This window comes from Pelophylax lessonae (assembly GCF_965119305.1).
Source record: "Pelophylax lessonae genome assembly, chromosome: 3".
In the NCBI taxonomy this organism is placed as follows: domain Eukaryota; kingdom Metazoa; phylum Chordata; class Amphibia; order Anura; family Ranidae; genus Pelophylax; species Pelophylax lessonae.
This window is the reverse complement of record NC_138770.1, coordinates 677,946,847-677,970,215: the sequence shown is the minus strand read 5'-3', so window position 1 is coordinate 677,970,215 and position 23,369 is coordinate 677,946,847. Positions and strand designations below refer to the sequence as shown.

The 23,369-nt window shown below is 45.9% G+C and overlaps 1 protein-coding gene across 1 annotated transcript in view; it reads left to right on the top strand.

Moving 5' to 3' along the window:
* The window catches only part of GLP1R (glucagon like peptide 1 receptor), a 503,675-nt gene that overhangs the window by 361,790 nt on the left and 118,516 nt on the right, over positions 1-23,369 (top strand). Inside the window, exon 7 of the mRNA XM_082249311.1 lies at positions 2,614-2,773. Within this exon, the coding sequence (XP_082105437.1) occupies positions 2,614-2,773 (160 nt within the window). The remainder of the gene's footprint in view (positions 1-2,613; positions 2,774-23,369) is intronic.

Genomic DNA, 23,369 nt, shown 5'->3' with positions numbered 1-23,369 from the left:
TTTATTTATTTATTTATTCACTTTATTTATTCAATATTTTACTATTTGTGGTATTTATAGTTTTGTCACTTTTGGATATACACAGTTGTATGATACGCATTTATTTATTTATTTAATTTTTTTACACTATTTATTTATTTATTTGTTTCATTAATTGTGCAGCATTTTTTTGGATATAATGTTTATGCGCTTATGAGATAGTGGAGTGCTTGCAGCAATTAACCTCAGCCTGGTTGCTCGTGGGATCGATTCATTTCATTCCAGAGGCCTTGCTGACTTTGAGGTAGAGCGTGCCTCTTTTTTCATTTATGCACCGGCTCATCCAATCACTCACCGGTTCCTACTGTCTCTTGGATTCTCAGTAATCTAGAATGTCTCTGAGAAGCGGAACCTATTTATGATTGTCAGAATTTCTGCTTTGCTGTTTTTTCCCAGAAATATGGGTTGTCAGAGTTTTTTCTTTTTTTTTTAATTATAAAGCCGCACCGGGTCTTTTTTTTTTTTTTTTCACTTCTTTCACTACAAAAATAAAAATAGCCACCAAGATCTATTTTGGTAATTGAAAATTTTAACAAATATAAAAAAGAAATATACCTGCGCCCTTATATAAAGCAGCGAACTCAAAACACCTGGAATGTATGGTAGAAAATTAAAATACAAAGAGTCGAAAATTGAAAATTTGAACCTTTATTATCAGAAAAAAATTGGCAAAAATTAAATGTGAAGTTTTTTTTTTTTTTTGTTTAATGCTATCACAATTTTTTTCACCATTTTTTTCTGTTGTTTTTCAGTGCCGGTTCACACATATGGGATGCAGGGACGCTGCAAATCCACTGCGGGAACTTGCAGGCAGTTCCCACTGCCATATGCAAATTGCTGGGGGTGCCAATACAAAGCAAATGACACCCCCAGATCAGTTCCCATATCGCAGTGCGAACTGTCAGTTCGGACAGGAATCGGATCGCATAGGTGTGAACAGGGCCACTGATATCGGGGGAACCACCAGTCCTCCTTTAGGGGCCCCGGGCACACAGAGGGGAACCCCAACAGCATTGGGAATCGGTGCGGTCGGGCAGAGGGGCAATTACAGAAGGAAGCCCTGTGCAGCTCTCTGCAGCAGCTGAAAGATAGCTTCTCCCCCCCATCCTGCCAACTTTCAGCTGTTGCACGGAGAGACACCGACACAGGGCATCATTACTGTAATTGCTTCTCCGACACCGATCCCCCTCCCTATTCGGGCTGCTTCTTATCCCCCCACCCCACCCTCGTGTGCCCCCCTTTCACTGTGCTGTCCTCCCTCCCGCAGCACTGCAGTCATCCCCGTCCTTGTAAAAAAAAAATAACAATTAACCGATTGCTGACCGCCGCAAGTACATATACTGCGGCCGTCAGCCCCGGCCAGGCAAAGTGCCGTACCGGTACGTCACTAGCCTGTCACTGGCTTGTGAGCCAATAGCGGGCGAGCGCGCGCCCGCCCGCCCCGGCTCGTTCTCTGACAAGTCAGTGCGTGTAACCGGTGGACCCGATGTCACTCGCGATCGTTCGCCGGGAATGGAGAAAGGCAGGCGGCTGATGTAAACAAGCCGCCTGTCATTCTCCCCTGTGTAAAAATGGAGATCAGACGGTTCTACTATGTAGGACCGTTGATCTCTGTTTTTACACTAGTAGCCACAGCCAATCACAGTTAGAAACACACCCCTAGGACACACTTAACCCCTCCCTCTCCAATACAGTTAACCCCTTCCCTGCCAGTGTCATTTTTACAGTAACAGTGCATATTTATAGCACTGATTACTGCAGTAATGTCACTGGTAACCCCAAAAGTGTCAAAAATGTCAGTCAAGGGTCCGATCTGTCCGCCGCAATGTCGCAGTCCCGCAAAAAAAATCGCAGATCGCCGCCATTACTCGTAAAAAAAAAACAACAAAAATGACAGAAATCTTTCCCTTTGTTAGTAAATGCGATAACTTTTGCGCAAACCAATCAAAATACGCTTTTTGCGATTTTTTTTTTACCAAACATATGTAGCATAAAACAAATTGGCCGAAAATGTTAAAAAATTTTGATTTTTACATTTTTTTGGGGGGGAATTTCATATAAAAAAATGTGAAAAATATTGTTATTTTTGCAAAATTGACGCTCTTTTTTTGTTTATAGCGCATGATCAAAAAATCGCACAGGTGATCAAATACCACCAAAAGAAAGCTCTGTTTGTGGGAAAAAAAGGACATGAAATTCGTTAAGGTACAGCGTCGCAGGACCGCGCAATTGTCCGTTAAAGTCACACAGTAAAAAATCGCAAAAAAAAACCCTGGTCAGGAAGGGGGTAAAATCTTCTAGGGCTTAAGTGTAATAAAAAAAAAAAATTGTAAAATACAATAACTGTAAACATTTTTGAAATGTCTATGTCACCTGTGTAGATAAAAATCCTTGCACCGGCCCTGAATGCACCGAATGCAGGTTGCTGCACCCATAGATATAGGTGTAAACGGGACCCCCTAGTGGTGAATTGTGGTAACATAAATAGCAGTCATTCTTTTGATCTTCATGATTGGACAGCTGATGAATGGCGGGAAGTTTGGGTGTAAATTTGACGCTGTCATCTTTTTGCAGGAATCGCTCAGCTGCCGGTTGGTGTTTGTCATGATGCAGTACTGTGTGGCAGCCAACTACTATTGGCTCCTGGTGGAAGGGATCTACCTGCACACCTTGCTGGTTCTGTCTGTCTTCTCCGAGCAGAGGCTCCTCCGGGTCTATGTATGCATCGGCTGGGGTGAGTAAGGGGGCAGAGTTTCTGATCCGCAGGTTCTGAGCTCCCACTTCTTCTGAATGATGAATGGCAAAATCCTGCAATATGTGCTACTGGGATAATATAATCCTAAATAGGCCTACGGAAGTTACTCTCAGCCTCAGGTGATGAATGAAATCCTCCTACATATATTGTACCTGTTTATCTGCAGCCTTTTCTCCTCTACAGCTATTTAAAGTACACAGTTCAGATAGTATTTTTCAATTGACAGGGAGGAGGAAGAGGTCATGGGTCCGATGTCACACACTGCACAGCACAGAGCACGGAGCTGAGTGTAATCTGAGACCTGAGTGGAGAAGGAAAGGACACCGCCCCCCCCCCCCAGCACCTACACAGCCTTTCTGGGTAACATGCACATCTGAGGCTGTCAATTGCCTGCTGTGCACTAGAAAGGGGGGGGGGGGGGGAGAACTGTCAAATAGCAGAGCAAGGAGAGAGCAGTCAGGATCCACGCTTAGTGCTGTGGACTGAGGCAAGTACACACTATATGAGGATAGGCTTTGTACATTTTTCATTTTAGAGGTTTGCACCACTTTAGAGGGCAACGTTTGAAAGTGAAGTTGACCTTTAAGTCACTATTCCTACCCCCCACCCCCCCTATATTACTTATCCTCCTCTTTTTTCCTACAATCTTCACAGTGGAGCCCTGCACAGCATCCTTTGCAAAGAAAACGTCCCAGCTGCCTCCTCTTCCTACTGTCAGGGCCAGGCTAGCATGGGGCCTATGCACGTTCCCATGCAGCGATGGAGGGCAGCCCCTCCCACTCTTACCGCAATGTGGCTCCACCCATAGTTTACCATGTTGCGCTATGCGCGCTACATTACTACCCTTCTAAGATTACACAAAAGCACCCTCTCTCGCTTCACTCCCTCTCTCTCTTTACCCCCCCTTTCACCCCCTCCCTCTCTCTCACCCTCTCCCTCTCTTCCCCTCCCTCTCTCTCACCCCTTCCCTCTCTCTTACCCCTACCCTCTCTCTTACCCCCCTCTTTCTCTTCACCCCGCCTCACCCCTTCTCTCTCTCTTCACCCCCCTCTCACCCCCTCCATCTCTCTTACCCTCTCTCTCTCACACACTTCCTCTCCCTCTCACCCCTCCCTTTCTCTCACCCCTTCCCTCTCTCTCACCCCTTTCTTCTCTTTTACCCTCCCTCTCTTCAACCCTCTCTTCACCCCCTCTCACCCCCTCCCTCTCTCTCACCCTTCCTCTCTATCTCACCCCTCCCTCCCCCCTCTCTCTCACCCCTTCCCTCTCTCTTACCCCCCTCTTTCTCTTCACCCTGCCTCACCCCCTCTCTCTCTCTTCTCCCCCTCTCACCCCCTCCTTCTCTATTTACCCCCCCTCTCATCCCCTCCATCTCTCTTACCCTCTCTCTTTCTCACCCCTCTCTCTCTCACCCTTCCTCTCCCTCTCCCTCTCACCCCTTTCCTCTCTTTTACCCCCCCTCTCTTCAACCCTCTCTCACCCCCCCTCTCTCTCTCTTCACCCCCTCCCTCTCTCTCACCCTTCCTTTCTATCTCCCCCCCTCTCTATCACCCCCTCTCTCTGACCCCCTCCCTCTCTCTCTTCACCCCCACCCCCTCTTTCTATCTTCACCCCCTCTCTCTCTTTCTCACCCCCTCTCTCTCTCTCTCTCTCTCTCTCTCACCCTTCCTCTCCCTCTCACTCCTCCCTCTCTCTCTCACCCCTTTCCTCTCTTTTACCCCCCTCTCTCTACAACCCTCTCTCACTCCCCCTCTCTCTCTCCTCACCCCCCCTCTCTCTCTCTTCACCCCCCTCTCACCCCCTCCCCCTCTCTCACCCTTTCTCTCTATCTCACCCCCTCTCACCCCTTCCCTCTCTCCCACCCCTTCTCTCACTCACCCTTCCTATCTCTCAACCCCCTCTATCTCACCCTTTCTCTCTCTCTTTCTCTCCCCCCCATACATCCCTTCTCTGTCCCACTCTTCCCTTCTCTCTCTCACCTCTCCCCCTCATTCCCCCTTCTCTCTCTCATGCACCAAATTTCGGATATGAGCCAAGCGTGTTTCGCATTGCACGTTTTCATTTTTGTGCATTTTGTTGCATGAAAAACACTCGGCAAAATGTGCGACTGCTACCTTTGTTTAGGATGCCAGTAAGAGATAATGGTACCGCAAGCGTGTTGCCATTTTAGCTGGCTTTTCCACTACGTCCAAGTGTGAACGGGGCCTTGCAGGCTGAAAAAAAAAACACCAAATGCCTGTAAAAACTGCATTTTTTAAGCCCAGTACGCATAAAGTCTTGAAGAGATGAAAGTAAATTGAGTGAACTTGCTGATTGTAGCACAGCTGCGGTGTTTGCTGGTTGGCATTAGTAGCCAGCTGCTTGGAATTCTGAGCTGGAAGTTCACTTTAAACTCAAGGTCAGACAAGTCCAATAAAATATCAACCAAAAAAAAAAGCACAAAGTTTCCTAAACAACATAGGGAAACTTTTCCATTACTGTGAAAATCAGAGATCGGGAACTCGATGTGCGGCAGAATTCGATCTTGGCAGCCTCGGGGAGAAACAATGGTCAGAAGGCAACTCCAAATGTTTATGATCTGTTATCGCCCCGCTCTGTGCGGATCACCGCGGGGAAATTCTCCGCGTACAAAACCCACGCTGTACAAACCGCGGCTGAAGAGATAATAAGAAGGTAAAAGTTTCCCCTCCGGGTGCGGATGTTTTCTTCAAATACAATGTGACATCCAGAGAAACAATAAAACACTTTAAATGTAAATTAATGAGAACACTTGAAGGGGGGGCATTTATACAGCGGCAATTTCACCAAAAATGACGTAATTTGCAGGTACGCTCTCAATTCTTGTGTCTGTGGTTGCGACTCTTATGGCTGCAGCTGTGTGCGGTGCCCGGGTAAGATTATCACAAATTCTCAGAGTCGTTACATTGTTACATAGTCACAAATCCATCTAGTTCAACTGTAGTGCACCCCCTAAAGAGCCGCTGGTGATTCCTGATCCTATCCCCCCCCCCCCCCCTTAGAGAGCACACACAACCAGGCACACAGCATTCCATGCACTCTTTCACTGGCTCCAAAAAAACGGTCTAAGGCAGGCATCACTAAATGGCAGACCGCGGTCTAGATAAGGACCTAGCCTCTGTTCCATCTGGACCCTCGGTCACACTATTTAGGAGCTGGAGGCAGAACGCCGCCGAGATGCGGCGGATAAACAGCCGCAGCTCATACGTGTGGCGTCACAAAGGAGCGACGACCGTGCCGGAGGAGGTCCTGCGCATGCGCCAGAAAAAGCACATACATATTAGCCGCTAAACTTCATCCAACATAAGATAATGACTAAATGCTAAATAAAAGGGAGGGGGGGGGGTAAGCGGGGGAAAATCAGTCCAAAATAAATTAGTATGGAATGTCCATATAAAAAAAGTCCAGTTGGATAGGAGATACAACTTCACCAAGCAGCTCTTCTCAGGAGTGAGGAAAACTCTGGAACGGATGCAGAAAGCACAGAACAGCGATGTTCTGTGCTTTCTGTGTACGCATGCGTCAGGGCACAGCTGCACTGGACATCAGTACACCTGCAGATAGACTCCAGGCGGGGGAGGGGTACATGACGTCAAGGACCCGCCGTGCACTGGAAGTCTCCCTCTCGGTGCCAAGAGCGGGTACAAATAGACATGATGTCTATGGCCAAATAAGGACACAGTAACGTGTGAAGAGGATTGCTTGGGGGGTGTAAAGGAGGACAATGCTGTTGGGGGGTGGGGTGTTAATGTGAGGAGAGCAGAGCATACTATTGTGGGGGGTTGTGATGTGGGGGGGCAGGAGGGTGTAAAGGGGGGCAGTGTTGGGGGAGGGATGTAAACTGGGGGGGCAGTGTTGGGGGGATGTAAAGGAGGGGCAGTGTTGTGGGGGGGGGGTGAAAAAGGTACAGTTCTGCTGGGGGGGGGGGGTGATGTGAAGGGGCAAAGGACAGTACTGTGGGGGGGGGGTGATAAGAAGTGGGCACAGTTCTGATGGGGGATCATGTGAAAAACACTATTGTAAAGTGGAAACTGATGTGAGGTGGGGGAACTGAGGTCACTGAATTTAAGGATTGTGATATAGAAAGAGAGGGCTGAAAAAAAGTGGTTTAGACCTCTAGTCAGAGTTGTATAAAGTACTCGAAACTCATACTTGAGCAAAAGTACAAGTGCTCGATCAAAAAGTGACTTGAGTAGAAGTACTAAAGTATTCAACATTTTTTGTACTTAAGTATTGCAAGTAGTTTTTTTAAAAAATGTTGCTACTCAAGTACTGAAAGTAAAAGTACCAGTAGTTTTGAAAAAAAATTGCTACTCAAGTACTGAAAGTAAAAGTACAAGTACCGTGTTATGTAGTTATTAAAGAAAGAAGTCAAAAGTTTGAACATCATATTGTTTTTTATTATTTCAAATGCAGCTTTTATTTATACATACAGTAGCATTTATTTTCGTATGCGCTGATAATACACATGTTTTTGAGCTTCATGAAACCTGCCATCTACTGTTCTGGCAGTGGAAATTTTTATAATTGTAACGAGTAACTATGCAGCACAAAAAAAAAATATCGGAGTAGAAGTATTGATATCATCGAAAAAATGTAGTGAAGTAAAAGTGGAAGTAGGAGAAAAAAATTCTACTCTAGGAAAGTACAGATACCGCCTTTCCGTACTTAAGTACAGTAGTGAAGTAGTTCTACTTAGTTACTATACATCTCTGCCTCTAGTAAAGTAAATTTTTACTGGTCGGACCTCCGTGAATCTTAATTCAATACCCATGGTCTAAGGCAGTGATGGCGAACCTATGGCACGTGTGCCACAGCTGGCACGCAGGGCCCTCTCTGTCTGCACGCCAGCTATACTGGGAAGCTGCCGCCGCTGATGCCTGGGCTCTCTAATCCTCCCTCCCCCCACACGGCAGTGGCGCTGTGACAAGAGGGGAAGCAAGCGAGGACTGTCAGTGTATTTCCCCGCTCGCCCCCCTTCTGTCAAGCAGTGCTGGACAGGGACAGAGCGGCGCTTGCAGAGATCGCCACACGCTCTGATTCCTCCTGCCTCCCCATTGGCTGCAGCCAAGCACCAATGAGGAGGTTGACAAGTGCACCATGGGACATTTAGTCCCGGATGACTATGGGGAGAGAGATCAAGATTGTGAGAAAGACTGGAGCAGCACACTGTGAGCCAGAGGACAGAGAGTTTGCAAGGATACCCCCCCCCCCTCCCTGCAGTGCCAGTTGCGGGCCTTGCCACGGGCAACCAAGAGTGAGTAGACATCTGTTCGGAAGAAGTGTTGCTGGGATTGGTGAGAGGCCCTTTGAAAAAAAAATAAGTTGGTTTTGTGTCACAGTTTGGGCACTCGGGCTCAAAAAGGTTTGCCATTACTGGTTTAAGCGTTTCCTTTTGGGTTTTTATTGGGAAAAATTAACTTGGATAGAGAGATGAAGCATGGGACACCCCGATAAACCGTAGAACTGAACAACGCGGGGACTTCTCACTGTTGGCTGCACTGTACAAACTGCGGAACGTCCCACATGATCCCTATGCTGATGGTGACCCGTACTCCTTCCAAAGTTAAAAGACACACACGTCACTCTTGCAGCACTGGGGTCATCCACTCACTCATCCACAGGATCATCGGTTGCCTCCTGCTGATATCCACCAGGTTCCCCTAGTGACGGAGCTGTAGACTCACACCACCATAGGACAGCTCGACTCTTTCCCACCAACTTCCTTCTGGTTAAACATGTACAATTCTTTTCGGTCCGAATATAAAGTCAGACAAATTTTTGGTTATTCGGATGTATCCTAATCTTCAAATGAAATAGTAAAAAACTTGGGCGAAATTCGTTCAATTTAGTTTTGTATTGTCATTTTCTAACAAATTCTAAATTTTCGGAACTATTCAAATTTGGATCGGTCGAAAAATGATCAACCAATTTGAATTCTGTATGAAGAATAGCTGGTTGTTAAGGAGCGGACCAGGAAGCTGGCCGCTGTGCCCTTAACAACTGATGACTCATCAGCTGTCAGCAGGCTTCCCCACTGACAGCGGAAATGGAAACAAAAGAATTCGGGCAATGAAAAATTCAGAAAAGAAACATGGTAAAATTTAAAAAAAAAACACCTCTACAGGTGGTCACACTTTTTTTGGGTTTGTCGGTGTGGCGGACATCGTGATTGATGATGAATCTACATCAGGGGAGATTGTTTTTTTTTTCATTTTATTAAGGGAATTGCCAAAAACCATCGTATGGATTTTTTTTTCGTTGGACCCCATCCCATTATTTTTTTCTTACATTTTGGCATGGGGTTCCCCTTAAAGTTGGGGGAGGGGGGACCTTTACGCCGTTTTTTAAACATTTTTGTATTGCCGGCAATGGCTTGCAGCTGGGAAAAAAAAAACAATATTTCTCTGTCGCTCATTGACAGACGCAGTCCTCTTTGATTAATATCAGTAGGGTTATACTGCCCCCTACAGGAGTAGGACACTAGGCAGGAAAAACGTTCTGGCCACACCTTAGGGGCAGTCCCAGAGGGTATATCCTCTCTCTCTCTGCTACAGGATGTCAGTTATGTAACAAAGCAGTGTCAGAGATAACAGGGGGCAGTATAACCCTACTGATATTAATCAAAGAGGACTGCGTCTGTCAATGAGCTTAAGAGAAAAGGATTTTACGGTAAGTCAAAAATCCAATTTTTTCACATTGTGCTTTATAACATTCCCAATAAGAAAAAAAAAACTAAAAATCAATTTTTTTTCATCATTTTAGGCCAATTTGTATACAGCTACATATTTTTGATTAAAAAAAAGTCGCAATAAGCGTATTTTGATTGGTTTGTGCAAAAGTTATCGCATCTACAAACTAGGGTAAAGATTTATGTCATTGTTTTATATTTATATATGTATGTATATATATATATATATATATATATATATATATATATATATATATATATATATATATATATATATATATATATATAATTTTTTTTTTTTACTAGTAATGTCCTTTTTTTCCCCACAAATAGAACTTTCTTTTGGTGGTACTCGATCACCTGTGTGAATTTTTTTTTGCGCTATAAACAACAAAAGAGCAACAAGTCTGAAAAAAAAAAACAAAAAAAAAAATAAAACAATATTTTTTCGTTTCTGCTATATAACATTCCCAATAAAATAAATAAATAAATAAAAATACAATTTTTTTTCATCATTTTAGGCCAATTTGTATATAGCTATATATTTTTGATAAAAAAAAATCGCAATAAGCGTATTTTGATTGGTTTGTGCAAAAGTTATCGGATCTACAAACTAGGGTAAAGATTTATGCCATTGTTTTATATATATATATATATATATATATATATAATTTTTTTACTAGTAATGTCCTTTTTCTCTTATGTCCTCCGACAGTCGCCGCCACTTCATAATCTTCACTAATGGGGTATTCTTTCTATGCACTTCTTTGCACTCCACCCAGGCATGTACCTACAACTACACCATTTTTTCTTTTAATAGATTTTTTCTGCACATTCATTTGTATGGGTGTTTTCTTGGTATTGACTTTTGTGTCAGCACTATTATTGGGTTTATATTTCAGCCTTGCTCTGTGACGTTCACACACTTTCTACCCTTCACCTTTATCCTGGTTGGCTGCTACACAGTCTCCACACACTTTGTTTCCACACCCTTTGGCACCCTGGCTTCTACCCGATCTCACTTACACACCCTGGCATCTTGGATTTGGGCTTACTCACTATATTAACCTAACTTTATGATAATTATATAATTTATCACTATTATATCTGTATACAGTTTTACCGTATTATCGAGCTGAGCCCTCCAAGACCCATCACGGAGATGTTCACTATATATATGGACCACGCTTCTTGGCTCTGTGCGGGGGTCCATACTCTCTCAGTTCCTAACAGGGACTCCCCAATGGGTGATCCATATCCTCACTGACAGTCCATACCCCCATGTAAGTTATATTCTCATTTAATATTTCTAACATATTTGTCCTGATGGATGCAATCTTTATTCATTTGTATCCTTTTAGACATCCTAATCATGCCTGCTCCTGAGGAAGTGAACACAGTTTCACGAAACGCGTCGAGCCTATGAGGCAATCACCATTTACAAGTTCCATCATGCATCCAAACTCTGTATTGGTTTGCTATACCATGCATCCAACTAGCTTCCACACAACCATTATTTATTGGTTTTTCCATTCTATATGGGTTTATCCAATCATTTTTACTACCATACACACCCCTTATGGTTTTTACTATATACCATGTATGTTCGTTTACTGTTGTTATATTTTGACTTGCAATGTTGTTAACTGCCATGTTATGTTTATAAATAAATGCGAAATGTTGATCAATTATACATTCTTCTGCTTACCAGCATATGTATACACCACATTAACAATCGCACTCTGGCCACACCTCATATAAAGTCCCAATTTTAAATTTGAACACCATGTGTTCTATTGTTTGACTAATGGGGTATTGACCTTTGCTCCGTAGGAGTAGCTAGGCAACAAGATTTGTTAATATAAAAGCTTTTAGCATATCACACCCCTAGGGGGCGGTCCCCTCAGTCAATACCTCCCTGCTTCCTGCATTCTCAACTCAGTTTCTAATGCCTAGCTTAGGAGTAGCTGGCTGATCCTGTGCTGGGGCTTTCAGTCTCAGCCCTCTATTCTCTTTTTGATTTTATTTTGAGTATTTTTCTCTTTCTTTTACTTAGCTGTTCTTTTTCTCAGCATTAGTTTATTTCTTCGGATGAAGATGATCATTGGGAGCTGGGTCTCGGACTGGCCACCCTGGATCCCAGGGCTCAGGGCCAGGGGCTTCCCAGCCTGCCATCGAGCGTTCAGTCAGGTTTCCCCTGGCATATTGAACGACCCATCCCTGTTCGCTGCAGGGATGCTGCCTGTGAGGTGGCTACCTCACCGGACGCCTTTTGCGGTTTCGCACCGCAGTTCCACTGCGTCCTGGCTGCGACACTCCCTGTCCTCAGTACAGCGGTTTGGTCGCTGGAGAAGGCTCCCCACGCCATCCGGACTGGTAAGTGCCATTCTATGTGGGGACCTGTCTGTTTTGGGTGTCAGTCTGTGACTGTGTGACCCTGCATGTCTGTGTAAGTGCTGAGCTCCCTGTCAGATTCCTGTGTGGAATAGCTGCCTTTCTGTGGGCTGCAGGGGGGGGGGGGGGCTCTCCCGCTCTGCTATGTGTACTGTGTGGGCAGACTGGGCTCAGACATGCTGTGCGGAGGCCGCTATTGCGGTCCGCCATTTTTTTGCGGCAGAATTGTGGTGACCGGCCCTGTATGGTAGGGCGCGGTGTTTTGGCGCCAAACGCCGCCATTTTGGCGGCGATCGATCGTACAGCCACATGTCTGCGCCATTTTCTCATTGCCCAAAAATGCCTCAGCCGAGCGGCCATGTTTGTGTAGCCTGCTTAGGCTTTATAGGGCGGTCAGTCGTTACACCACTTCCTTTTGCTCTGGGACAGCGATCGGTGGCAGCAGCCTGTGTGGTCTCTCCAGGTTTTTACCTTTCCTTATCCTGTATTTCCCTGCTCAGTGTGCTTATCCCTGTGGGGGTCGGTACACACAGTAGTGTGCGGTGGGCTACGCTCGCCACGGTCTTAAAGGGGCAGTACTCCTTTTTCCTATTATTGCTGGGGCATGGATTCTCAGGATTGCAAGTTTCCTCCCACATTGGTGGGGGGCCAAGGGGCTGCTGCATCCCCCGAGGGGGTTGATCTGCCTGCTATTGTGGCAAACTTGGCTTCTCAGGTGCAGATGCTGATGGCTGATCGATCCGCAAAACGGCCCAGATTGTCTATTTCCTCTGATTCAGAGGGCGATGGGGCTGCTATGGCTGGAGTGCCCTTCTCAGGGTCTCGTTCATCTCTGGACCTTGGGGGGTCTGAGGGTGAGGCTGAGGAGGAAGGGGTGGATAATTCTCCCCCTGGCTCGTCTGAAGAGCTTGCACTCATGGATGAGTTGATTACTTCTATCAAGGAAACACTGCGTCTGCAGGATGAACCGTGTCCTCCTGCTTTGATGTCCTCTTATGGGACGCAAAGGAAACGCAAAGCAGCGCAGGCTTTTCCCTGCCCTGCGGAATTTCAGCGCGCTGTTGATGAGCAATGGCGCAATTTAAAGAAGCCTTTTACTGTGCCCAGTAAGTTCAAGCTGCGTTATCCATTTACACCCACCGCTGATATTCCATCCTGCTTTACAGTCGCTGGCTTTAACGGCTTGGCTGTTGAAAGCCAGGTCCTGAAGGATAGGGGTCTCTGCCCTGCGGTCATTCCCACTTTGATCAAGGCTAGAAAAGCCTCTTCGGGGAAGATTTACTACCGTACTTGGAAGGCGTATTTTGCCTGGTGTGAGTCCAGGGGGTATTCCCCTCGCTCATACTCGGTATCGAGTGTTGGCTTTCCTTCAAACGGGCGTGGACCAGCGTTTGGCGTTGGCCACGATTAAGGGTCAGATTTCTGCGCTGGCCGTTCTCTTTCAACGCCCTGTGGCGTCTAATTCTTTGGTTAGCACCTTTGTTCAAGGGGTGCGACACTTGGCCCCTCCTGGGAGGGACCCTTTGCCTCCATGGGACTTGAACCTTGTTCTGTCCGTGTTGCAACATGCTCCCTTTGAGAAGATCAGGGAGTTCTCGTTGTCTCTGTTGTCCAAGAAGGTTGCTTTTTTGGTGGCGATCACTTCGGCTCGCAGGGTGTCGGAGCTGGCGGCCCTGTCCTGCAGCTCTCCCTACTTGGTGTTTCACTTGGATAAGGTGGTCTTGCGACCTAACCCTTCTTTTCTTCCGAAGAGGATCTCGGAATTTCACCTCAATGAGGACATTGTCTTGCCTTCGCTTTGCGCGAAGCCTAAGCATCCAAAGGAGGTGGCTTTGCATTCCTTGGATGTTGTTCGGGCGATCAGGGTTTACCTGTCATCGACTAAATCCTTTCGCAAGTCGGATTCTCTATTTGTCCTTCCAGAGGATCCTCCGAAGGGCATGGCGGCGTCGGCTGCGACCATCGCCAAATGGATCAGACAGACCATTGAGCAGGCCTATGCTTTGAAGGGAAAGGTTCCTCCTTTCCCTGTGAAGGCGCACTCTACCAGATCTCTGAGTACGTCTTGGGCCTATCGTCATCAGGCTTCTGTGGTCCAGGTGTGTAAGGCGGCGACTTGGTCGTCCGTTCACACCTTCTCAAAATTTTACAAGGTGGATGTTCAGGCATCGGCAGATGCTTCCTTTGGCCGTAAAGTTCTTAGTGCGGCGGTGCCTTAGGGTCCCTTGTTTGGGTCCTTGGCTGTTGGGGTGTTTTTTCCCCTTAGGTTACTTGTTCTTCCTGGGATGTTGCTCCTGTTTAGCACGTTTTTTCCTGTTGCCCAGTTGGTTCTCTTACTTTGGTAAGGTTCCTTTCTCTGATGTGGGTACTGCGTTGCTTTAGGCGCGGCTGCGTTTTTTCCCACCCCTCATGTCTACACTGCTCTGGGACGTCCCCATTAGTGAAGATTATGAAGTGGCGGCGACTGTCGGAGGACGTAAGAGAAAACGGAATTTTTATAAAATCTTACCGTAAAATTCCTTTCTCTGAGTCCTCCGACAGTCGCCGCCCCCGCCCCTCTTTGGGGTTTGTTTATGTACTCTACTGCTATGCTACTGAAACTGAGTTGAGAATGCTGGAAGCAGGGAGGTATTGACTGAGGGGACCGCCCCCTAGGGGTGGGTTATGCTAAAAGCTTTTATATTAACAAATCTTTTTGCCTAGCTACTCCTACGGAGCAAAGGTCAATACCCCATTAGTAAAGATTATGAAGTTGCGGCGACTGTCGGAGGACTCAGAGAAAGGAATTTTACGGTAAGATTTTACAAAAATTCCGTTTTTTTCCCACGAATATAACTTTTTTTGGGTGGTATTCGATTACCTGTGTGATTTTTTTTTTTTTTTGCGCTATAAACATCAAAAGAGCGACAATTCTGAAAAAAAAAACAAAAAAAAATAAAACAATATTTTTTACTTTCTGCTATATAACATTCCCAATAAAAATACAATTTTTTTCATCATTTTAGGCCAATTTGTATATAGCTACATATTCTTGATTAAAAAAAAAATCGCAACAAGCGTATTTTGATTGGTTTGTGCAAAAGTTATCGCATCTACAAACTACGGGAAAGATTTATGTCATTGTTTATATATATATATATATATATAATATATAATTTATATATATATATAATTTTTTTTACTAGTAATGTCCTTTTTTTTCCCACAAATAGTAGCGCTATAAACAACAAAAGAGCGACAATTCTGAAAAAAAAAAACAAAAAACAATATTTTTTACTTTCTGCTATATAACATTCCCAATAAAAAAAAAAAATAAAAATACATTTTTTTTTTCATCAATTTGTATTCAGCTACATATTTCTGGTAAAAAAAAATCCCAATAAGACTATATTAATTGGTTTATCGCGTCTACAAACTAGGGGAAAGATTTATGTCATTTTTTTTTTTTTACTAGTAATGGCAGCGATCTGCGATTTTTAGCGGGACTGCGACATTGTGGCAGATTGGACCCCTAACTGACATTTTTTACACTTTTGGGGGGACCAGTGACATTACTACAGTAATCAGTGCTAAAAATATGCACTGTTACTGTACTAATGACACTGGCAGGGAAGGGGTTAACACCAGGGGCGATCAAAGGGTTAAATGTGTCCCTAGGGGGTGCTTTCTAACTGTGTGGGGGATGGGCTTGCTGCATGAACACAGAGACCTGTGTTCCTAAATAAGAGGATCCCTGTGTTCATCACTGACAGAACAGTGGTCTGCCGTAGGAACGATCGGGGGGTGCCAGGCCCACTGATTGGCTCCAGAAAGATAACAAAAAGAGGGGTGCACCGACCTAGTGTATTACCACTAAAAAAAATTATTAAAATAGTAAAATTCATAAAATATACTCACAAAAATGGTGTGATAATACACACATATCAACAAATCTATGAATAAGTAAAGACGTCTCCAAGGAGGCCAGGCACTATGTAATTCTGGACGGCGTGCGGCAAACCGCACGGAGCTGCTGTGGCTTAGGCTGACGCGTTTCGAGGGCGAACCCCCTTTCTCAGAGCCAAGAGATGCTGCTCACTGATTGGCTCCCCCTGTGGCGAATGGGTGTTCCGCCCCCACTCGCGGTCCCAGGAAGCGGCATACAGTTAAGTCTTTTCGCGGGACAGAGCCGACCTGCCGCGGTAAATGTACTGCTGGTGGTCGGCAAGTGCTTAAAGTGTCTTTTGTTGTTTATTATTTATATATTATACAATGTATTCGGTTGTAACGATTTCTAGGACCTCACATGTAGTGTGCTCTTAGTGTGTCGTAGTATATTCAGTGTGTTTTACTATGCATTACCATTGGGGGGCGCTGTAACACATATCTCATTTTTATCACTGCTTACAACCAATCAGAACACTTGCAGGTATTCAGCAGCAGACCCATACATAAATATTCACTGCAGGTTTTCTCTTATGTCTCTTGTTGGCTCAATTTATACATTTCTTTTACACAATCCATTTGTGTGCACATAGTAACACAGGAACACCTCCCAACTTTTTGAGATGGGAATGAGGGACACCTATTAGCAAAAGCATGTAGGCATATGACACACCCCTCTGCCACACCCCCTTATAGAAGAATTATAAAAAAGAAATAAAAAATTAGTTAAACCCACAGGTGCTTTTTTTTTTTTTTTTTTTACTACTTTATTTTGGCTTTTTAACTTTACAAATGCGGCAATTCAGAATTTGGATGAAATGTTTATCACTGGGGAAACACTTTTTGAAAGATAAATAGTGCATTCTATATACAACTATATAGATCAGACCAAAATCAGACAGATGAGAAGGAAAGAGGGACAGAGGGACTTTGTTCCAAATCAGGGACAGTACCTTGAAATCAGGGACAGTACCTTGAAATCAGGGACAGTACCTTGAAATCAGGGACAGTACCTTGAAATCAGGGACAGTCCCTTGAAATCCGGGACAGTTGGGAGCTATGGTACTTCTTCACCTCAATCTGGTTGTTGTGTTCCTCAAACCATTCTTAAACCATTTTTGCAGTGTGGTAGGGCGCATTATCCTGCTGAAAGAGGCCACTGCCATCAGGGAATACCGTTATTATGAAGAGGTGTTCTTGGTCACCAACAATGTTTAGGTAGGTGGTAACAAATCAAAGAAAGTCCACGTGAATGGGAGGAGCCAAGGGTTTCCCAGCAGAACATTGCCCAAAGCATCACACTGTCTCCTCCAGCTTGTCTTCTTCCTATACTGCAATGCTGGTGCCATCTCTTCCCCAGGTAAGTGACGCACTTTTGGCTGGAGATATGGGTCAGCATGGGCACCCTGACCGGTCTGCGGCCCCCATACTCAACAAACTGCAATGCCCTGCATGTTCTGACACCTTTCTATTAGAACTAGCATTCACTTTACCAGCAATTTTAGCTCCAGTAGCTTAGACTACCCTTTGCTACCCAGATGAGCCTTGGCTGTCCATGACCCTGTGGCCAGTTGGCCGGTTTTCCTGCCTTGGACCACTTTTGGTCAGTCCTGACCCAGTCATCAAGTCCAGTGGCGGCTGGTGCTCCATGGGCCGGGGGGGTTCGGCAGATGGACCACACCATACCCCCGCCCCCCGGACCACACCGCACACCAGCTCCAGCCCGCACCCCATACTCCCCCCCCCCCCGGTCACCGGCTCGCTCACCCTGGACTGACATGTGGAGGGCAGGCAGCGGCAGCTTCCCCAGCAGTCTCCTCCATGGGTCGGGCTTCCCCTGTGTTTCCACCCTCCTACTTGGTCAATAGCATGGCTTCTCCTTTCAGCCAATTGAGAAACGGGTCTCAGGACCCGCTTCCTGATTGGCCAGGAGGAGAATCTGCGTGACAATAGCGAATATTCATTCACGTTTGTCACACAACTGGCTGTTCATGACCCTGTGGCCAGTTGGCCGGTTTTCCTGCCTTGGACCACTTTTGGTCAGTCCTGACCCAGTCATCTAGTCCAGTGGTGGCTGATGCTCCATGGGCTGGGGGGGGGGGGGGCAGATGGACCACACTATACCCCCCCTCCAGACCACACCAGCTCCAGCCCGCACCCCATACTCACAACTGGGTGGGCTCAGGGTGCAGTGCTCTGCGCCCCGAGCCCACCATTTTTTGAAGCCTATTAGAGCCTCTGGCTCTAATCAAGTGCTTAAAAAAAAACCCATTGGAATTCATGCGTCCGGTGCCCTTTATGTAGATTGGGGGGGTGGTGCCCCTGCGCCCCCAATGGACGGGCTGCCAATGATCTAGTCATTATAATTTGGCCCTTGTCAAAGTCCCCCAAATCTTTATGTTTGCTAATTTTTTTTCTATTTTCAACACAACAACCTCAGGAACAACATGTTCACTTGCTGGCTGATATATCCTGATGGGTGTATATGAAATGAAAACTATACATATAAATTGGCTTCTTGCACATGAGGTGGCTGTGCCTGTTCAGGTTCAGCATAATTGCCGGTGTATTTCCTTCCCCGGGGTATCCCAGGTGCAGCATATAGCCAACATATAGCCAGCATAAATGGCTGCGGTGCGATTATATACACAGTACAGCGCATGCAAAAAAGGAACAATTTTCATGTGAATGGCGGGCTGCACCTGGGCTGCCTAGGCAGAGAAAATACGCCTCCAATTATGCTGAATGGGCTCAGCCGTGACTAGAAACCAAAATAATAACTCATATTTTTAAGATCCTATAAGATTTCCTTCTCTCCATATCTTACATGACACTTCCAGACTCTACCTTATACTAAACAATTCCGAGTGTCATCTTATGACTTCCTAACACCATGAGATGATCTGACGTGTCACCGGGAAGTCAAAGTCCGCCGCCGGCAGGTCTGGCTCTGGTAATTGGCATCCACTGAAGTCACAGGCTGGAACAATTTAAAAAGCAATTCACAGCTGAGCCTTCAAAACATTTACTGAGAGTTCTAGAATGGAATTACATAAAAAGTGTCTGGGAGCCAATCAGACATTGTATATGATAGTGTGAGATTATATTCCTCCACCCCCTGGATTACCATAAACCATCCTACATCTTTATATTTACCCCCTGCTTCTCTCCATAGTCTTCTCTTTTTATGCCCTTTTCGTCCTTCCTTCCTTCCTTCCTTCCTTCCTTCCTTCCTTCCTTCCTTCCTTCCTTCCTTCCCCCTTCCTTCCTTCCTTCCCATCTTGCTGTCTCCTTGCTTTCTAACTCTTTGTTCTTCGTTTCTTCTCTCCTTCTCCTTTTCCTTTCTTTTCTTTGTTTCTTCCTCCCCCTTTCGTCCCTTTTTCTTTCCTTCCTTCCTTCCTTCCTTCCTTCCTTCCTTCCTTCCTTCCTTCCTTCCTTCCTTTCTCTTTCCCCATTCCTTCCTTCCTTTCTCTTTCCCCATTCCTTCCTTCCTTTCTCTTTCCCCATTCCTTCCTTCCTTCCTTTCTTCCTTTCTTTCCATCTTGCCGTCTCCTTACTTCCTATCTTTTTTTCTATTCTCCTTTCCTTTTGTCTCCCTTTTTCCTTCCTTCTTTCCTTCCTCCCTTACTTCTCCTTCCTTCTTTCCTTTCTCCTTCCTATCTTTCTTTCTTCTCCCTTACTTCTCTCCTTTTCCTTCATTTCTCCTTCCTGCCTCCCTTCCCTCCTTCCTTTCTTGCTGTCTCCTTGCTTCCTATATTTGTTCTTCTTCCTTCCTTCTCTTCTTTCCTTTTTTCTTTCTTTCTCCCTTTTCCTTTCCTTTCCCCCTTCCCTCCTTTCTATTTCCTATTCTTCTTTATTTTTCCTTTCTTCTCATTTTCCTTAATTCCTCCTTCCTGCCTTCTCTTCTTCCCCTTTTTCCCCCTTTCATTTCCTTTCCTTTCTCTTTCCCACTTCCTTTCATCCTCCCTTCCTTCCTTCCTTCGTTCCTTCCTTTCTCTTCCCCCCTTATTCCTTCCTTCCTTTCTCCCCCCTCCTTCCTTCCTTCCTTCCTTCCTTCCTTCCTTCCTTCCTTCCTCTTTCCCCTTCCTTCCTTCCTCTTTCCCCTTCCTTCCTTCATTCCTTCCTTCCTTCCTTCCTCTTTCCCCTTCCTTTCTTTTCTCTTTCCCCCTTGCTTAATTTCTCTTTCCCCCTTGCTTAATTTCAATTTCCCCCTTCCTTCCTTTCTCTTTCCCCCTTCCTTCCTTTCTCTTTCCCCCTTCCTTCCTTCCTTCTTTCCTTTTTCCCTCCTTCCTTCCTCTTCCCCCCTTCTTTCCCAGGAAGTCAGTCAGTCCAAATGCCTTCAAAAGTAATTTTCTATCTTTTTTTAAATCTTAAGTTTTCATTAAAAATAGTCCCTTGTGATCGTGCCATGAAGGTCCTTGTTAGGACACTTCCTGCTATAGGATGACAAAAAGCCCTTCTAGTCATGATGGGTACAGGACCTTTGAGACAATCTGACATTCTGTGAAATCGGCTCCCGACTGTATGACATTAGTTTCATAGTCCAACGTCTTTAGGAGAGCCTACTTCACTAAGACTTCAGTCGAGAATGTCAACTCCTTGGGAAGAGGCCACCACACTTCTGTCGAGAATGCCAACTGCTTGGGAAGAAGCCACCACATTCCTGTTGAGAATACAAACTCCTTGGGAAGATGCCACCACACTTCAGTGGAAAATGCCAACTCCTTGGGAAGAGGCCACCAAACTTCAGTCAAGAATGCCAACAAATTGAGAAGAGGCCACCACACTCCAGTTGAGAATGCCAACTCGTTGGGAAGAGGCCACCACACTTCAATCGAGAATGCCAACAAATTGAGAAGAGGCCACCACACTCCAGTTGAGAATGCCAACTCCTTGGGAAGAGGCCACCACACTTCAGTCGAGGACCAATTTTCACCCAGCTTATCAGGTTCTTCAAAGCTGAAGTTCCTTTATGGTGCTTTAGACCCGTGGTTCAGTATACTAGACCTCAAACCTAAGCATCTATCTAGGCAAATGGTCACCCTCCTCAGGAAGCAGGCCTTTGAGAGTCCAAGAGTCCCCGACATCCTCCTCCAAGCAGGGGTCCTAGGGGAAGACTCCTTAATCAAGGTCACTTCTGAATATGTATACCCTCTCCCAGCCTGCACCACTGCCAATAATCCTCCTAGTACAGGGATCCTCAAACTACGGCCCTCCAGCTGTTGCGGAACTACACATCCCATGAGGCATTGTAAAACTCTGACATGCCAACACAGGACTAGGCATGATGGGAATTGTAATAAAAATTGAGAGGGGAAAATGGAATGGAAAAGGACCATAAATAAATCCCCAAGGTTCCTCAAAATATTGAGGGTATATTGGGATGTGACAATTCCAAGTAATACCAAAAATTACCAAACAGGATATATAGCCGGTGAGCCAAGCAACTGATGAACATGTAGGAAAAAATTGCAGAGAAAGAAGTTGCATGTATGGCTCAAACGCTGGTATGGGAATGATGGGAATTGTAGTTCCTGAACAACTGGAGGGCCATTGTTTGAAGATCCCTGTCCTAGTACTTGGCCAAGGAGATATAAATATCCCCAACTCTGATTAGTGCAGCCTCTCATACTATCGCCATGACACTCCCCATCAGCAGGCAGGAGCAAGAATAACCAGAGCCTAGGAGGGACCCAAGAAAACTGAACTATCAATACAGCTCAGGGGAATACAGCCTAGCAAATACTACATTTAAACAAACACCCCTGACTAAGGCAGGGTGGCTACACTTGAAACATCAAGCAATGAGCAACAGTGGTGCCAGTTGTATATGATACACAGCTCTTGAGCAAACAAAATTTCATCCTACCCTGCTGGAATTCTAATCCAAGTCCCTGGGCTTTACTTTGCATTCAGGATGTAGTTTGCTTTATAAACAAGGCTCCCCAGACCCTGCACCCCTAAGACTGAAAGATAGCATGGCACAGTGTTACATTGAGTCTTAAGTCTCTTCTAAACCTCCTCTAATCCTAGAATTTCTCACCAGGATCTATAATTCTTGAGGCAGGATTGGGTTTGGGGCTGGGGGGGGGGGGGGTTAGATAGAAGAGGCTACTTGGGTGTATGGGGTACCCAATAAGGGCAGGACTGACTACATATGTTTCTGTGCTAGTTAACTGCTCGGCTCAAATTTATTAGCAGACCACCACCCCTCCTAACTCTCCAAACAGGGGCTTTAGGGGGGGGCGGGACTATGGCCAGTAGGAGTAGAAAATGCCTCAACATTGTGAAAGTAAACAATGCCCATCATTGGTTTTAGAGAGAGAAATAGTGCCCCATTGTTGGTGTCGGTGTGAGGAAAAGTGCCCCATTGTTGGTGTCAGTGGGAGGAAAAGTGCCCCATTGTTGGTGTCGGTGTGAGGAAAAGTGCCCCATTGTGGGTGTCAGTGGGAGGAAAAGTGCCCCATTGTTGGTGTCAATAGGAGAAATAGTGTCCCTTCATTGGTGTCAGTGGAGGAATAGTGCCCCATCGTTGGTGTCAATGGAAGGAATAGTGCCCAATTGTTGGTGTCAGTGGGCGGAATAGTGCCCCGTTCTTGGTGTCAATGGGAGGAATAGTGGCCCATCATTGGTGTCAGTGTAATGAATAGTGTTCCATTATTGGTATCAGTGGAAGGAATAGTGTTCCATCATTGGTGCCAGTGGGAGGAAAAATTCCCCATTATCAGTGTCAGTGGGAGAAATAGTGCCCCACCATTGGTGTCAGTGAGAGGAATAGTGCCCCACCATTGGTGTCAGTGGGAGGAGTCGTTTCCCATCATTCAGCTTCGGGTGTGGCTGCTGCAAGGTTCTCTGGCTGTGTGTCTGGAGCTGCTCCAGGTGATCTGTTTGAGAGGGGAGTCTGGTAAAATCTCTCCCAGCCCTGCTGGCCCCTATCTGGGGAGGCCATGCAGGCCAGCAGGGCCTCTCCTGCTGGAAGCTCTCAGACATCCCCTGGGCAGATGGATGACATGCCTGCTCCTGGACAAGCCATGGTTGGTGATCTCTCTGCCCCTGGTGAGGATGAGGATGCCGAGTCCATTCGGGAGCGAGTGGTGGCTGGGATCAAGGTCCTGAATAGGGAGAGAGACCAGCTCTACAAGCTCAGAGCAGAGTTGAAGCGTCTGCGAAAGCAACGTGAAGGTTTGCACAGCCGCAAACCGTGTATCTATGGATCCGGAAATCCAGTTGGCAAAGGTCCGGGTTCAACACCAGGAAACCATTGTGGCCATGATGGAAGGTAAAGAGGGGCCCTTTAAGGAAAAGTTTTGCAATGACCGGAGATTTGCAAGGATGGCAAAGATGGAGGTGGAGGAGGAGACCACCAGTTCTGACCCCCTGACCCCCCAAGGTGAGGTAAGCAACCCGTTGCCTTCTCAGGGCTCAGGAGGCATGCTGACAATGATCCAGGCAGTGGAGTCTCCATTACGGGCGGATCAGCTGGTGTTTGGTGAGGAGGACTTTCCTGATAATGTGCCTGATAAGGTAAAGCCTAGCAAGTCACAAGTG